Source organism: Paroedura picta, chromosome 10, assembly GCF_049243985.1.
Source record: "Paroedura picta isolate Pp20150507F chromosome 10, Ppicta_v3.0, whole genome shotgun sequence".
In the NCBI taxonomy this organism is placed as follows: Eukaryota; Metazoa; Chordata; class Lepidosauria; order Squamata; family Gekkonidae; genus Paroedura; species Paroedura picta.
In genome coordinates, this window is record NC_135378.1 from 26,400,849 (window position 1) to 26,419,257 (window position 18,409).

At 45.8% G+C, this 18,409-nt stretch overlaps 1 protein-coding gene across 1 annotated transcript; it reads left to right on the forward strand.

Annotated features, from left to right (window-relative positions):
• The first annotated feature begins 15,429 nt into the window (after positions 1-15,429).
• On the forward strand, positions 15,430-17,675 carry LOC143819411 (uncharacterized). Its single transcript, XM_077301046.1, has 2 exons — positions 15,430-15,554; positions 16,104-17,675. The coding sequence occupies exons 1-2, from the start codon at positions 15,455-15,457 to the stop codon at positions 17,024-17,026; spliced, it is 1,023 nt and encodes a 340-aa protein (XP_077157161.1). The 5' UTR covers positions 15,430-15,454; the 3' UTR covers positions 17,027-17,675.
• The last annotated feature ends 734 nt before the right edge of the window (positions 17,676-18,409 follow it).

Here is an 18,409-nt window from a genome sequence, read left to right on the forward strand (position 1 = left end):
TCACTAAATCATTTTCCACCCATTTCTGTTTTATCTTTATGACCAGCATGTTAGGAAGACATAGGTTGATTTGCCCAAGGTCACCCAGTAAGTTTTCATGATGAGCAGTGACTTGTGTTAAATCCGTGGGTTCAGAGGTGGGCACAGACATTGGTAGAGATTTGAGCTCTTTGAGCTGAATCAACCGGCCCCCCCCCCCGAAAAGCCCCAACTTATATAACAGGCAAACACTAGATCAGGGGTAGTCAAACTGCGGCCCTCCAGATGTCCAGTTGGCAGGGGCTCATGGGAATTGTAGTCCATGGACATCTGGAGGGCCGCAGTTTGTCTATCTCTGCACCAGATCTTCCTGCCTATGCACAGTATTGTTCAATTTCAGTTTAAACTAACTGGATCTGGCCCACAGGTTCTATCTGCACCTTGGTCAATTACATTCTAGCTGTGCCTTGGTCCTTGGCAGGGTTACAGACACAACAATTTGACCTTGGATCTCCTCCCAGGCATAGTTTAGCACTTTAAACGTTGCATCACACTGACTCTACTATCTGTCCCCATGGCAAACTGACTATCCTCACGGTGAATTGCTTTTTAAAATTCAGGCAGGTAGCCCTGTTCGTCTGAAGCAGCAGAACAAAATTTGAGTCCAGTGGCACCTTTAGGACTTATACTTTGACTAAAACCTTGTTGGTCTGAAAGGTGCCACGGTATGCAAACTTTATTCTGCTTTTTTGTTTTGTTTTTCACCAGGAACCACAGGAAATACGCTTTTGATTGAGGTCTATAAAATAGAAGTAGATTTGGTCTTTATATCCCACTTTTCACTGTCCAAAGGAGTCTCAAAGCAGCTTACATTTGCCTGCCCTTTCCTCTCCCCACAACAGACATCCTGTGAGGTAGGTGAGGCTGAGAGAGCCCTGATATTCCTGCTCAGTCAGAACAGCTTTATCAGTGCTCTGACAGACCAAGGTCACCCAGCTGGCTGCATGTGGGGGGAGCATGGAATCAAACCCGGCTCACCATATTAGAAGTCCACACACCTAACCACAACACCAATTCAGTGTCCTATTTCTAATAATTGCAGGCCTTTACCAGTGGGCCATGACACTTGCGGCTAGCACAAAGTGAAAAGAATTTGCAGGTAAGTGCACAAAAGCCACATGCTCAGGGTTTCTTTACTAGTAACACCCACAATGACACAAAACAGTGGGCAAGCTTTTTGAGCTCCCACTTTTAAAGCCTCTAGCCCTAGGGAGAAGCCAGCTCTGAGTTGGGTGATTTGTGAGTTGAGCCTGGGGAGGGATTTCCACTGAGCACAATGACAGGGTCTACCCTCCAAAGCAGCTATCTTCTCCTGGGGACCTGATTGCTGTCATTTGGAGATCAGTTGTAATTCTGGGAGGTTTCCAGGTTCTCCCTACAGGGTGGAAACTCTACAAGGAAGGCATTTATTCTATTTTGATCAAGCCTAATAAAAACTAATGAGCTTCTTGTGACGCAGGGTGGCAGCCGGCATGCTGTCTGAAGCTCTGACCATGAGGCTGAGAGTACCCAGCTTGCTGGGGGGTAAAATGGTAATGACTGGGGAAGGCACTGGCAAACCACCCTGTATTGAGTCTGCCAAGAAAATGCTAGAGGGCATCACCCCAAGGGTCTGAAATGACTCGGTGCTTGCACAGGGGATGCCTTTACCTTTACCTTTAATAAAAACTATTATTAAGCCAACCTCTATGTAGAGTTCTTCTGGAATTACAGATTATCTGTAGAGTAGACTAGAGAGATCAGTACTCCAGAGGAAATGGCCACTTCAGAGGGTAGACTTCTTTGGAGTCACATAGATTTTGAGTTCGCTTCCTAGACTGACATCTCCCTGCAAACCTTCGGGAACGTCCCATGACAGAGCTGGCTGCGTGATTTTGGATGTTACACTGTTCAAACCATTGTGGGGTACTGTTGGGTGAAACAAATCGAGCACTGATAAAACCAGATCAAGGAGGAATCTCCAACTGTGCATGACATTACACATCCATTTCGATGATCAGTAAGAAGCAACATGAACGGAGGAATGTTCTCCAGGTATTTCAGGTGTTGGCAACCTACCTGTCCTTTGAATACTGGCTTATTGGGATATTATTTACCAGGTGATTTTATTTACCTCTACACCCCCCAAAAGGCAGCTTCCCATTTCTACACACAAAGCCTCTATTAAAGCGACAAGTTATTTCCCCCAAGCCTCTTGGCAACCATAGTTGAATCCAAAATCTCTCTTTTAAAAGGTAAATTGTAAAGATGCTGTCCCACATTTAGCTGTAAACCACGTGGGGAGGGGAAATTGTTTCTTTATCCTTCACGAAGCTAATAAGGGGTGTGCGAGAGGGAGGAATTCGGCCCGCATCCAGAGGGGGGCGAATCTGAAATTGAAATCCTAAAGCTATGTTCAGCGGATCCTTTTCTGGCCACATGGTCTTGTCCAGAATGGACTTAGGGTGGATGAGCATTCAGGGGGATTTAAATATTTAAAAATTTATATATATATAAATATATATAAATTATGTATAAATATATATAATCTCCCCTCAATGTGTGGCACTGACCTAGCTAGTTCCTTCCAGTCAGAAGGAGTAGTTCTAAGGTAGTTACTTTGTGCCTGGCCTGGGAAACAGGAAGGAAATGGCAGCCTCGGTTGCCATGGCTCCCAGTGAGGAACCCGCGTACAGAAAAAGAACGAAGACGGTTGGCTCTGCCTTGGTGAGGGAGGGAAGGGCACAGCACCAGCTGATGGATATCACTGGCGTGTTTCAAGCACGTCTTCTGTCAATAAGGAGAGTGCCCTAAATGGTAGCTGGCTTGTTGAGCAGGAAAGGGGATCTAAATAGCTTCCATGGATATCCAAAGGGCTGTGTGTGGGGGGGGGGGAGGACTTCGATACAGGCCAGCTGTCCTGAAAACCGTCATCATAAATCTTTTTCAGAGCTCCCAGCAGTCTTAAAAGTCAAGCATTTCGGATGAAGTGCGAAGTACACTTGGCTGCCTGACCGAATAAAAAGCTGACAGAGGGCTTTAAAAAGTGGAGGGTCATTCGCTTCAAGAGACTTGCTTGCAGAGCTTTTATCTCCTTGCAAGTGAAGGCAGTTGGACTGCCAACTTCCAGGTGGCAGCTGCAGATCTCTTGGGCTGTCAACTGATTTCCAGGAGAGATCAGAGGAAATGGCTGCTTTGGAAGGTCCTATATCCTAATACAGACCCCCACGCCCCTCTCCAAACCCTGTTGTCATCAGAGTGGGCAATACTAAATGCAACAGAGAGAAGATCTGGTTTTTGTACCCCACTTTTCATTGCCTGAAGAAGTCCCAAAGCAGCTTACAACCTGTCCCTTTCCCTTCCTCTCCCCACAACAGACACCCTTTTGTGATTGAGAAAGCCCTAAGGAACTGCTATGAGAGAACAGCCCTAAGAGAACTGTGACTAGCCCAAGGTCACCCAGCTGGCTGCACATGGAGGAGTGGGGAATCAAACCCAGTGCTTGAGATTAGAGTCCACTGCTCTTAATCACTACACTGCAGCTGGCACCAGACCAATGTAGAGGCAGTGCAGTGTAGTGGTTAGCGTATCAGATTAGGACCTGGCAGGTCTAGGCTCTATTCCACACTCTGCCATGCTAGCTTGCTGCATGACTTTGGGCCAGCTGCTCTTTCTCAATCTGGCCTACCTTACAGGGTTGTTGTGAAGCTAAAACATAAAAGGGGAGAATGATTTTGTAAGCTGCTTTGGTCTTCCCTGGGGAGAAGAGCAAGATAGAAATATCTAAATAAATAAAAATAGATCTTCAATCTCCAGAAACATCCCAACATCATGTTCCCCAAACCCCTGTTCTTCTTCCACCCCCATCCCAATCATGTTCTGCTCTTGGCGGTGGTGGCCGCTGCTATGTCAGGCTCCTTTTGGGGTTGAGGTGGCCACTGTAAACCCTGCCTAAATTTAGGTATCTGCTTTCAGTAATGTCTTTCCATGTACAGACATTACTTGTAAGGTTTCTGCAGATGTTAAAACAAATTAATTTTTTATGAATCACTTCCCCTCTCCCTGCAGTTTTTGTGCTCTGCATTTGAGTTGCAATTGGGCCTATTGTGTGGATTTTCTAATCCACATGGGGGCCAGCCATGAATGGTCCAGAGAGGTGGATGGAAGGGCCATTATTCCTTCAAGGCACACACTTCAAGAACATTTTCATAAAACGCCACTCTCCAACACTGGAATCAGTATCAGCAAATAAGTACAGGAAATAGTGGAATGGAAATAGTGGAATCATTTTTTCTAAATGTCAGTTTAGAAAACCTTATTAAAAGGCATCTTTGATGTGTGATATAATAAGCACAAACGATAGCTGAGGGGAGATTATCTACTAAAATCTTCATGGTACATACTTGCCCTTATCTACTAATCTTCCCTTTATCTACTAAACTTCGTGACATACAAATATGTATTTGTTTTCCAGATATGTGGTTCTCAACCTTCCTAATGCCGCAACCCTTTAATACAGTTCCTCATGTTGTGGTGACCCTCAACCATAAAATTAGGCAAGTGTTCTTCCACAGAAATTAAACCGGAACTGACCAATGGTGTGAAGATCCATTGTTCAGGATTGTATTTGGGTTTTTCCCCCGGGGTTTCTCAGTTCAGTTCTGCCTCTTGTCCCACCATGCCGATCTTGCTCTTTTCCGCTGCTCCAGACAGACGAACGCTTTATCTCAATCTACTCCGCAAGGCTGTTGTGTGGATGAAACTGAAGAGGACCGAAGTCAGCCACTTTGGGACCCCCTTGGAGAGAAGGGCTGGTTACGAACTGAGTAACAAAAAAACAATGATTTGGAAGAACAAAAATTGAGTCTAGGAGGAGAAGCGGCAACAGTGGCGGCGCCCCCTTGGCCAAGCTGTTCCCCCTGCCCTGACCCCTGTGAAAGGGTCATTCAACCCCCAAAGGGGTCCCAACCCCCAGGTTGAGAACCACTGTTCTAGGTGAACAGGGACTAGTGTATTTCTCCGTGTACAGCAAAATCTTTTGCAGACTTCTGAGCGGCTGAATTGGGCCTTGAGCAATTACTTAGCTGCTCCTTGGATTCTAGGGTTGGCTTATGATGAAGAGTTTGTGTTTTTGTTGTTGTTGTTTTTGCTTGGCCCAGCTTCTTTCTGCTAGCGAGACACAAATTTAGCAAGCGGTGAATCTTCTCCTACATAGGTTGCTCACAGCCTGGATAAAAATGCCTTGTCCCTTAATCCGAGGCTTAATGGGATGCTATTTACTTTATTTCTTCCCATACAGCTCGGGATGACCAGAGGATGCCGTTTACCTCCATGCCATGAAAACCTCCAGCTGCCTATTTCCATAACCCTCTATTAAAAGGACAGCACATTTTCTCCAGGACTGTTGGCAAGCTGGTTACCATCTATTATTTCTCTGCTAGGAGAGGTTCAACTGGATCATTTCTGAAACCAGAGAAGGTAGTATTTGCATTGGGCTGGTATGATAGAAATATGATGTGTTTTGAAATGATGATACTACGGTGTTGATATGTTCCTAAAGTCCTCACTAAACCAGCAACAGTATGTAGAGTAATAGCAGGGGCTCATGGTAATTGTAGTCCATGGACATCTGGACAGCCACAGCTTGGCCACCCCTGCTCTAAGCTCTGGATTCTTCATACATCATAGTTCTGTCTAGCATAAAAGCTGCTGGTTGGGTGAACATGATGGTGGATACACTAATGGAAACAGCCTAACCACAGAGCTGTTTTTCTTCCTGCACCGGAAACACCTGCCAAAAAATATTGTGTTCAGAATAATCCTCCTTCTTCAAAATTAGTTTTAAAACTAGTACATGGTTGATTTCAAGAAAATTCCCCAACTGATGTCTCATTACACGCCTGGAAAAAACAATCATTTTCTACAGCAAGCATGCAGCTGGTTTTGTGCGCCGCCAGACTTCATGCATATTTATTCAGGAGTAAGTCTCGGTAAGTTTAGTGAACTTTATTCTCAAATAAATGCATGTAAGGTGGAAGCAACCCAATGTGTACTTAGAAACAAGCCCCCATGGACTCCGTGCAACTTTGTGAACGACCTTGAAGCAGATCTACTTGGAAGTACCCTCCATTTTATTCAGTGGGGCTTAATAACAAGAAAGATTTCTTAAGACTGAGCCTTCATTCTGCATACTTATTGTTTAGGCATGCACTTTTAAATTCAGAAGAATATATTGTTCCCCATCTACTTCAAGACGGTTCTGGGCCTACTCTGATCCTAGTCCAAATAAAACATTCTGAAAATATCTGGTTGGAAGGTTCATGCATAGTCTTTAGGCTCCCTACCCAGGTATACCCAGTCAGCATGATCCTATGCACAAATAACTAGGAATTAGCCACACTGACTTCCATCGGATTTATTTCCTACCCGCGCGCACAGGATTGCAGTTCAATAAGATTATGCTATAATCTGCTGTTTCACTCAGTTCTAAGGGTTACAGGAAGCCATTAACAATTCACTTCACACTACAGTATTTCCTCTCATGATAACTTTGACCTGGTGGAATGAGCTCCCGGAAGAGCTGAGGGCCCTGCCGGAGTTACCAGCTTTCCTCAGGGCCTGCAAGACGGAGCTCTTCCGCCAGGCATACGGTTGAGGCCAGGGCAGAGTCCCGGGTTTCCAAGTCAGATCCCAGGGTCCATCGGACCAGCTCCCTCTCTCACTGGAGGGATGGTGTGGCCCCAAACTGAACAAGATGGGATTAGAATTGACTATAGAGGATGCCTACTGCAGCCTGTTGTATTGTTCTATCGTTTTATTGCCTAATTGGGTAAATTGGGGGTTTATTGTATTTTTAATGTTTTATCATGTGAACCGCCGTGAGACCTGTTGGGGAGCGGCAGTATATACATTTTAAAAATAAAAATAAAAAAATAATAAATATAATGAAGTTGGCACAGAGGTAACTGTGTTTATCAGTTGCGACAAAAATAAACAGGACTCTAGTGGCACCCTAAAGGCAAGCAAGATTTTATCGCAGCATAAACGTATGTGGACAAGAGCAGCCACCATCTGACGCAACAGAGCAGTCCCCTGGGAGGCTGAGGCAGTAAACCTCTGAAAATGAGCACAAGGAGGCAACTTCAGGGGGATACACATGGGCTGGGTGCTTTGCCAGCAAGAAGGTGCCACTGGTGAGGCTATGGCAAAAGCTGTGGCTTAGCCCACTGAGGTGATAATGACACGCAGATGCGGTGGCCCTGATGCTGGCACTATCTCCCTCAAAAGGAGCCAGCAGTCGAGGAGGAAGGGCCACCATCTGGGGAAATAGGCAAGGACACCACCATGCTGGGAACAGCCCTGGGGTCCTGTTGGACATTGAGGCTGGGGGTTCCCAAAGGCAGAAGAAGGGGCAGGGAGCTCAGTGCAGGAGAAATGTCATTTGTTTATATGTCTTTCTGCTGCTCTGCCCAAGTGAGCTTGATGGGGCTGCCCAATAATGTCTCACACAAACCTCAGCTTTGGGGAAGCACTCCTGAAAAAAGCCCAGTTCATGTATTATTTGTTTATATTTCTATACCGCCCATTTCTTTGCAGCTCTGGGTGGTTTACATAGACCATTATATGATACAAATTACATGGAATTATATATAGTACCAACAGTATGTAACACAACGTCCTAATATCTTCCTTCCAAAGTCTCATAGAGGTGTCTGGGGTGGGGTGGTGGAGATTCTGTTGCTGTAATCTGTAAAATATATCCATTTAAATGAGGGGTTTTTTTGAGCGATAATTCCTACATAAGTGTTTGCAGAAAGCAAGCCTCCTTGCAATCCAGTACATGGGGTGGGGTGGGGAGTTCATCTTAGGCTCCTGTTCTTGGCTGAGTCATCTCTTGTTTCTGAGTGAAGAGTGATAAAGCAGCTACAGAACCTCCTCTTGTTCTGCTGCACGGGTCTATATTAAATCATGTTGTTTGCAGTACCAGTTCCTTGGTAACAGGGTGAGATGTTAGTGGCCAGATCCTTTTTCACATTGGAGGAAGTTTGCTCACACACCCTTCTCCATCATCCCTTACACATTGGCTGAAATGGACAGATGGAGGTCAGTGGAATAAAAACTGACCCAATTGCCCTCTTCTCTCAAACAGGAAGGAACCTACATATACAAGACTCTTCAGATGAGATCTTTGTGGGCCTGCAAAGGCTCATTAACTACTGACTCACTCTCTCCACCCGAAATAACAATGCAAATCTGCAGGATAATACAACTTTTACAGGTGTTACTAATCCCATTTGTCCTACCTCCCCTTTTACCTGGCCGAGCAGTTAAGAAATCACAAAGTTTGTCCCACCTAGGTAGCTTCCTGTCCCTCATCAAGAAACCACTTACACTTCTAGTCTTCCTCAGGTAATGCAATCATGGCTTTATCTCTTTTCCTTGGAGATTTCATTAAGGATCCACCCATTGGGAAGATTGGGAACACCTATGGAATAAAACTGTAAAGGTAAAGGTAAAGGTATCCCCTGTGCAAGCACCGAGTCATGTCTGACCCTTGGGGTGACGCCCTCCAGCGTTTTCATGGCAGACTCAATACGGGGTGGTTTGCCAGTGCCTTCCCCAGTCATGACCGTTTACCCCCCAGCAAGCTGGGTACTCATTTTACCGACCTCGGAAGGATGGAAGGCTGAGTCCACCTTGAGCCGGCTGCTGGGATCGAACTCCCAGCCTCATGGGCAAAGCTTTCAGACAGCTGCCTTACCACTCTGCGCCACAAGAGGCTCTTCAATAAAACTGTAAAGTTAACTAAATGCCAGGCCCCACGAGAAAATTGGTATAAAATTTAGATGGTATCGAACACCTAATTTTTTGACTAGTTTACAATTCTGCCACCTGAAAAAAGGATCCAACTGTCTCATGAAATTTCCAACATTTTTTGTATGTGGTGGAATTGTAAACTAGTTAAAAATTTTTTGAATATTCATGAATTGCAAATCTTATTTAAATGTAAATTTCCATGTGTGCCAAAGATTATGTTGAGTGTTTTTCCAGCAGTATTCTTCTTCCACGCAACTACAGCAGCAAGACTCACTATATCCTGCAGATGGAAACAGCAATAAATGCCACAGATGGACTCATGTGAGAAACTTGGAGAAATTGCTGTGATGGCTAAATTAACAAATATGGTAACCCAAAGACCAATTGAAGAATTCCAAAGACACTGGGATGAATTTTTAAAATGTCTGTAAATTCTAGCAACTGCTTTTTTCTTTTCTGTACTCTTCATCTTCTAAGAAATGAAAATAATAAAATGGGGGGGGGAATCCAATTATTGTTTCCACTTTGGGAAATCTCTGGAGTTTCACTCAAGCTTTTGTCTAAAATTGGACAAGACCATCGCATCATGATATCCAGATTATTTTATCACAATGTAAAGTTGCTTTCTTGCCTCTTTCCATAAACTGGTGTAACTTGTTCTATTGCATGTATTTCTCACTGTGATTTCTCACTGGCCTTTTGATTCTTAGTCTTTGTAGAAGTCAAGCCAATAGACATTCTAGCCCTTGGAAGCACCGATTAGTGGAGCATTCAGCCCACTCCGGAGGTCTTGGAAAATGTACAGAAGAGTCTGAGTTGGTTTCTTGCTTTAGAGGCTTCTTTTTAGCTTTCGATTCCCAACATCTGTCTTCACCCAAAATACTGAAGTACTTGCCAGGACTTTCATATGCCGCCTGGATGTTTCATTTTTTAGATCCTGACCAGGACTTTGTCATTTCTCACATGGAAATCACCTTGCACAGGCATTCAAAGGAGACTAAACTCCACTCTCCATTGAGATGCTCTGATACCTGGTGGTTTGTAGCAATTAGGAGCCAATGGCTGGCTGGTGCTTCTCTCCATCCAGCATTCTTATGTATGAATTACTTTGAATGATCAGAGGACACCACTGACCTTCAGCAGCATGTATTAGGGATTGGCCCAGAGATTTGAATTTCATTTGACTGGGACAAATGAGCCCTGCTTGTTGTGTCTGGCCCTGCACATTTTATGGCACACCATGGCCCAGCCTGACAAAATAGCATTTATTTCAGATCTAGTCCTCGTAATAAATGAGTTCAAAACCTCTGAGTCATCAACCCATCTACTTAGGAATTTGAAGTTGTGTCCGACCCATCGCGACCCCATGGACAATGATCCTCCAGGCCTTCCTGTCCTCTACCATTCCTCTAAGTCCATTTAAATTTGCGCCGACTGCTTCAGTGACTCCATCCAGCCACCTCATTCTCTGTCGGCCCCTTCTTCTTTTGCCCTCAATTGCTCCCAGCATTAGGCTCTTCTCCAGGGAGTCCTTCCTTCTCATGAGGTGGCCAAAGTATTTGAGTTTCATCTTCAGGATCTAGCCTTTTAAGGAGCAGGCAGGGCTGATCTCCTCTAGGACAGACCGGTTTGTGCGTCTTGCAGTCCAAGTGACTCGCAAAAGTCTTCTCCAGCACCGGAGTTCAAAAGCCTCAATTCTTTGACCCTTGGCCTTCCTTATGGTCCAACTTTCGCAGCCATACATTGCAACTGGGAATACCATAGCCTTGACTAAACACACTTTTGTTGGCAGGGTGGTGTCTCTGCTTTTTAGGATGCTGTCTAGATTTGCCATAGCTTTCCTTCCCAGGAACAAGCGTCTTTTAATTTCTTTGCTGCAGTCCCCATCTGCAGTGATCGTGGAGCCCAGGAAAATAAAATCTGTCACTATCTCCATTTCTTCCCCATCTATTTGCCAGGAATTGAGAGGGCCGGATGCCATGATCTTTGTTTTCAATGTTCAATGTGCTAAAGAGTAATTGCAACTGTGACCATATTCCTTAACTGTCCAGAGGAGCTGATGTAAGGCTGCTATTGCATCTATGCACTCTTTAAAAACATCTTGACAAAAGTTGCCCATCACCAAAGTACTTGAAATGTAATTGGATCATTTGCCCCCTAAATGTCAGTTTATATAGCCCTTGTTTAAAAGGCATCTCTGAGGTGTAATTTAATCAGCACAAACAAAATCTTTCAGTGGGATTGCCTCAACAGCATTCAACTGTTTTTATTCACTGATGCTCCTCTTATCTTTTAACAGCTGTGTAATGTCTCAATAAAGTGGTTTACAACATTGCTCTCCCTTCCTCCAAATGGGGAGATCATGATGTCTCTTAGCTGGCTATTGAGGGCAGACTTACCTGGTATGTTTCTGCATTTAAGGCCTTCCAGAAAAATTACGGCCAATCTAGATAGGATTGCTACCTTTTCCACAAAAGATTGTGTCTTTAACTTCCACACAAAGACCTGGAAATCCATAGGTGAAAGCTACATGAATATGATGTGGGAAATGCTGTTTTGCTGATAGAACCTTTGTGTAGCAAACTGAAATCTTCGAAAATCTTAATAATAAAAATAACTTTTCCTAAAATGCACTTAACTTTGACCCAACTTATTAATAAAACGTGGATTCTGGGAACACAGTGATAAAGAGCCACTATTACCCCTTAACTAAGAGGTATTCTAAGAGTATTCACCAGAAGGCTCCACACTTGCCCTGAAACTTATTGGGTGACCTTGGCCATCCTCCCCCAGACTGGTCTACTTCACAAGATTGTTGTGACAATAAAATCAAGTAAAGGGGAATAATGTTGTAAGGGGGAAAACAGTGTTCTGAGCTTCTTGAGAGGAGGGTAGGGTAAGAATGTCCTATATATTCATTTCCTAAAACAGATTACTACCAAGGACAACAGTTTAGTTTTACAAGTACAGTAAAGATGCCATTATCTTTCAGACTTCTGAATGGCTGAATTGGCTCTTGAGCAATACTTATCTGATGGTTGGATTCTGGGATTGGCTCTCATACATCATGACAAGTAGTTTGTGATTTTATTCAAAAAAGAGCTGTTATTTTTATCGCCTTCTTTTCACTGGCCAAAGGAGTCCCAAAATGGCTTACAAACACCTTTCCATTCATCTTTTTGCAACAAATAACCTGTAAGATATATGGGACTGAGAAAGCTCTGAGAGAACTGTGACTTGCCCGAGGCCACCCAGCAGGCTGCATGTGGAAGAGATGGGAATCAAACCCTGTTCTCCAGATAGATACAAATGGGTAGCCGTGTTGGTCTGAAGTAGCACAATAAAATCACAGTCCAGTAGCACCTTTAATACCAAGAAAGATTTATTCAGGGCGTGAGCTTACAAGTGCAAGCACTCTTCATCATACTATGATCTTCTTACATGACAGGGAATATATAGCAGATGACAGTCTGCTGCTCTTAACCCCTACGCAGGTTCTTAAAGCTGAGTGAAACAGTTCACTGTCCCTGCTCCTGTTCCCCTCTTACAAGGTAGACATAAGTGGTGAACTGTCTCTTATGTAGGTGGCCAACAGCCTGGAGAAATACATTCTGTTCAAGGCTGAATGTAATGTTATTGGGCAGCTAATGCTGCTTACCTTCATGCCATGAAATTTCCAACTGCACAGTTCCACATGTTAAACTTCCATTAGAAGGATAGCACATTTTTCTCCAAGTCTGTTGACATGACTCCTATATTTTGTTTCCATGCCAGTTCAGTTACTATATTTCTGAGACACACTTGTCAGGCCAGGGAAAACAGTATTCATATTGGGCTGGTTCAATAGAAAAGTGATGTGCCTCGAACTGGGGGTGCTGTGGTTAGTGTGTTCTGAAAGTCCTCACTAGCAACAGTAAGTAGAATAATGTTACAGTCATGAACTATTACATTCCAGTGGGTAGCTGTGTTGGTCTGAAGGAGCACAACAGAAATAGAGTCCAATAGCACCTTTAAGACCAACAAAGATGTATTCAGGGTGTGAGCTTTCATGCACTCGAAAGCTCACACCTTGAATACATCTTTGCTGGTCTTAAAAGTGCCATTGGAGTCATGAACCACATAGTCTAATCTCTGGATTCTTCTTCATACATCATAATTCTGTGTACCACAAAAGTAGTGGTGAACGTGACTATGGATACACTGACGGAAATAGGCTAACCACATGGCTGTTTTTCTTTCAGCACTGGAAACACCTGCCAACAACATACAAAAAAAAAATGTGTTCACTAGAACTTCCTATAGCACTCAACTTCGGGAACACAAGTCTACTGGAAGCACGTCCTGTTGTGTTCATTGTGGTTTACTTCCATAAAAGGTTTCTTAAGACTGCAGCCCGAGTTCTGCATCCTTATGTTTAGGCCTCTGCACCTAAATTCAGAAGATGTTCTCTATCTACTTCAAGATGATTTGGGGTCCAGGATAAACTTGTAAGCGCTCTAATCCAGTGGTCCCCAACCTGCGGTCCGCGGCCCGGTGGCAGGCCGCAAAGGCCAGGGCGCTGGGCCGCAGTTCCCTCTCCCCGCCCCCCCCGCAGTAAAAAACTTCCCGGGCCGCAAGCTTGCGGCCTGGGAAGCTTCTTACTGCGGGAGGGGGGGGAGAGGGAATCAGGGCCGCGCATTGAGCATGCGCGGCAATTTTGCACATGCGCGAAAGTGCCACGAATGCACAATTCTGGCCGCGCATGCATGCTGCACGGGCGGGGCAGTTGCCCTGCCGGTCCCCAGCTGAAAAAAGGGTGGGGACCACTGCTCTAATCTGTTTCTGGTCCAAGTTGAAAACTTTCTAAAAACTACCTGGAAAGAATGTTAACACATAGTCTTAAGCCCTCCTCACTCTAGTAAACTCATGCGGCATGATCTTACACACAAATATGTGTGGATGCCATCCACACAACAGCCCTGCAGGGTAGATCATGATAGAGCGTTTGTCTGGAGCAGTGGAAAAGAGCAAGATCGACATAGTGGGACAAGAAGCAGAACTGAAATGAGACACGCTGGCATAAAACCAATTTATATAGAATTATGAACAATGGATCTTCACGCCATTGGTCAGTTTCAATTTAATTTCTGTGAAAGAACACTTGCAGAATTTTATGGTTGGGGGTCAACACAACATGAGGAACTGTATTAAAGGGTCACGGCATTAGGAAGGTTGAGAACCACTGAACTAGGATTTTGGTGACCCAGATGAGTCTGCACTCTGCCGTGGAAGCTTGCTGGCCAGTCAGCCTAGCAGTTCACAGAACTGTTTTGAAGATAAAATGGAGGAGAATAATGTAAGTGCCCTTGGGCCCTCACTGAGAAGAAACATGAGATATAAATAAAGTAGCTTTAAAGTGTGCATAAGATTATAGCCATAGCTTGGTATTTTAGTAAAATGTACCCGTGTGGCCTTTGCTGGCAGACTCCAAACTCTGGGATTAAATCTAGTTCTTTGCCATTAAAATGAAAAAGGCCACATTCTCAGCACTCAGTCCCACTGAATTGGGGGAATTTGGCACAGGGATAGCCATATTGACCTGCTACTGAAGGATTGCCAGATCAAGGTTAGGAAACTGCAGCAAATTAGGGGATGGAGCCTGTGATGGTGAGGGTCGTCAGTGAATAATAATTAATATTATTTATTATTATGTATTATATTTCTAGCCGCCACTGCCAATAAAGCTCGTCGAGTCCACGTTCCTGAGCATCCACTTTCTCCAAGGACCTGATCCGTGTTGCCTGGAGATGAGCTGTAATTCCAGGGAATCCCCGGCCCCACGTGGAGGCCCGCATCTCTACTTCCGGCTCCGCCACCAGAGGGACCCGGACTGGGGCCACGCAAGGGCCGCCTCCGGCCAATCAGGCCCGTCCGAATCCAAGGGCCGCCGGCTCCCATTGGCCACGCCCGGCGCGGGCCCCGCATAAATGCCGCCTGCCCGGCCTGGCCCCCCCAAGCGCTTCCCCCACCGGACTCGCTCTTTCTTTCGGCCTTCGCCTCGCCCGCTCTTCCCACCGAGGATGGACGCCGCCCGCAGCACCCGCCCCCGCACCGCCCCCGCCGCCAGCAATAGCAGCAGCAGCAGCAGCAGCAGCCGCCCAGCCTCGGCGAGGCCCCAGCGCGACTCCGCTTTCTGGCAGCTCCTGGCGCTGCTGGCCGAGGAGCCGGACCTGCGCTGGCTGGGCTGGGTGCTTCGCCAGAGGCAAGAGCGCGCCGCACACGCCGAAAGCACGCCGCCACCGACGCCGCGCAGCCGCACTCGCCCCGACTTTGCCGCCACTTTCCGCGAGGAGGAGGAGCAGGAGGAAGAGGAGGAGGACCTCGCCGACCAGGCGGAAGCGCCACCTGCCGGAGGAGCCGCGGAAGAACAACACCGCCCCGGGAATGGTGAGCTCCGGGGACACGTCGGGCGGGGGGGGATGGATTTCTGCGCACGCGCAGAAGGGCGGGGAGCCTCCGCGTGCGAGAAACGCCGCGCTCGACGGGGCTGCCCGCCGGTCTCCGCGGGACTCCTCCTCCAAGGGGGGCGGCGGCGGCATTGGGCGTCCATGCAAGGTCAGCCCTCGCACGTGGGTTTGCCATGTCGAGCTGGCTTCGCCGCCCTCTCTCCCGCCTGGAGGGAAGCCTCGCTGTCTCCGCCTGCGCAAGCGGCCGCGGGAAGTCCATCAAAGACTCTCCAGGTGGGTCGCCGTATTGGTCTGAAGGAGCACAACGAAATGTTGCGCCCGGTGGCACCTTTAAGACCGTGGACTTATTCAAGGCGGGGGCTTTCCTGCGCAGGCACTGAGCAAGTGTGCCTGCCCACCGAAGCTCACGCCTTGAATTGCTTGTTGGTTTGTTTATTAATTAAATTTCTATACCGCCCTTCCATAAGACTTGGGGCCGTTTACGTAAAAAGGGTATACCTCGAAATCTAGTACATCTTCCCTGGTCTTAAAGGTGCCCCTGGACTCAAAAGTTGTTCCTCTGTCTTTTGGAGAGTCTTCTGAGCCCCCCAGAATTCCGTCTGGTCCTTGTTTAGAATTACTTCCCCCACCATCCTATGCAGGGGTACTCCAGTCTAAGGCCATTGATGTCAATGGGCTGAGACCTGAGTCACTGCCCTGTGTGTGATTCTGCAGCCTGCTGGATTTCACAGTCACCTCAATGAGTTTTGTTGGGTTGATCCTTTAGCCCATTCTCCTGCTTGCAGCCCATTGCTGATCATCCGTTTCTTTCTCTTGTTCCAGATTGCCCTCTTTGTAGAAGACAAGCCAAGCGCCATTTTGGTTCTTGGCCCCTGGAAGCACTGAAAACAGTGGAGCGTTCAGGTCACCCCAGAATTTGGAGAATGCACAAAATGAGCCTGAGCAAATTTCTTGCTTTCCGAGAGGGGTCAGGGTGGCCGTCTGCCTGGCCTCTTCCAAGAGAACAGATCCGGGACTTCTTGACAGCTCTGGATTCCCAGCGGCTGCCTTCACCTAATATAATTGCATACCTCACAGGACTGTCGTACATCTCCCGGATGTTGCATTTTCCTGACCCCCTTCAAGATTTCCTCATTCCTCGCCTGGTGATTGGCTTGCACAGACGGGGCGACATTCAAACAAAAGGGTGGACACCCCTCTCCCTGGACATGCTGCATGGCCTCCTGGAAGCAATCAACAGTGTATGCGCCACTTTGTATGACCGCGTCTTGTTCCAGGCCATGTTTCTTTTAGCGTGGTTTGCAGCGCTGAGGCCGGAGGAGATGGTGACTGAAAATCAGACTTCCTTGGATCCAGCACTGCTGCGCCTCAATGACTTTGCGTTCTTAGAAGACTCCTTTCGCATTCAGTTGCGTATTTTGGGCATTGGCCCAGAAAGATTTGTGTTCCGCTTGGGTCGGGGAAAGCAGTCGTTGCCCTGTGTTGTTGTGGCTGTTTCCAAATACTTGGAGGCAAGACCATGCATTCCACGACCTTTCTTCATTCATGGCAATGGGGAGCCTGTGACGAAGGGACAGTTCTTGGCAGTTTTTCATCCTGCTCTGACTCTTGTTGGTCTTCTTCCACAGCACTTCAGCCTAAACTCTTTTTGGGTCGGGGCTCTGGTAACCGCAGCAAAGAATAGATTGCCCGAGCGACTGCTGGTGCGTCTGGCAAGGTGCCCAGACAGACGTAATCCACAATGATAAATTCCAGAGAGTTCATAATGATGTACTTTTGCTGGCAGAAGGCCATTTTCTAGAGATATTTTGTTTTATTTGTCTTGACTTTCCTGTTTTGATACTTTTGAGTATGGCCTGTGTCTGATGTTGCCATTTTTATAGGAAGTGAATAGATCTGATCTTTCTGCAATGTACAATTTCCTATGTTATAGCAGTTGGTGATTTTAGAGAAAGAGATGTAAACAAAGTGTTCTGTAAAGATTCGCTGGCATTTACATTAAAGGCTAGTCAAATCAGTGCATTGAAAACTGTTTAATATTCTTTACAAGTAGAACAAAGTCCAGTGGCACCTTTGAGGCCCAACACAAGATATATAAGCTTTGGTGTGTAAGCACACTACTTCAGATATCTTCACAGAACCTTTTGTTTTCAATAAAACTTACTTGGTCTCAAAGGGATCACTGGACTCGAACTTTGTTCTGCTACTTCAGACCAACACGGTGATCCACCTGTTTCCTTTTCAAGTGTTAAGGTGTGTCAGGCTTAATTGAAAGCTAATTTAGTTTGGCTTTTTTTTATTGGGGAGGATACTCCTAATAAATCTTAAGGGCTTTTTTGATAATAATGTTTTGTATGATATGTAGTCATATTTTGTTGCACTCACTATCTTTGTCATCTAGGAAACTCCTAATAAAGTTTTTTTACAAAATACAAAGTTTCTCTGAAACTAATGTGTTTGTGAATATAGTACACCTCCTTTTACAGAAATGCTCTCACTGACAGTGCATTCATGTTTATGAGGAGTAAAGACTTTCAAAACAGAACTCTTTCTCACTCTGGCCCGCTTCTATAAAATGACCTGCTAAAGGTGCCTCATTTCTCTAGGTCCTGATATTACTCCATGTAATAATGGAACAGGTACACCATATTAATTAGCTACTGAAACGACGCAAGACCTTTTAAAACTTATTTCTTTAGTCTCCCAGATGAAGGGACAAACACTACATCCTGCACATTTAAAGCTATCACTAACACCATCTTACATAGGAGTACCACTAACATCAGCTTGCTGTGACATTTTTGAAACACAGGCATCAAGACAAAGAAGATGACATTGCCTCTCTAGCATGGCTCCGGTCTCCCATCCAAATAATAACCAGTGCGTAGCTTCTGAGATCTGATGAGATGGAGCTAGCCCGGGCAATCCAAGTCACAGATAATAAACATGCAAATAAGAATAGTGGGTGTATTGGTGGCATCTTGGAAACAGCCTCCGGGGAGGGCTGTATATAAATATAATAAATAATATGCTCACACTAAGGGCCATTTTCTACTCTGATATGTATTTTGATCTTTATTCTTGCTTCCCCAAGCAAGTGACTTCCATCCTTTTCTGCTGAAGCCTCT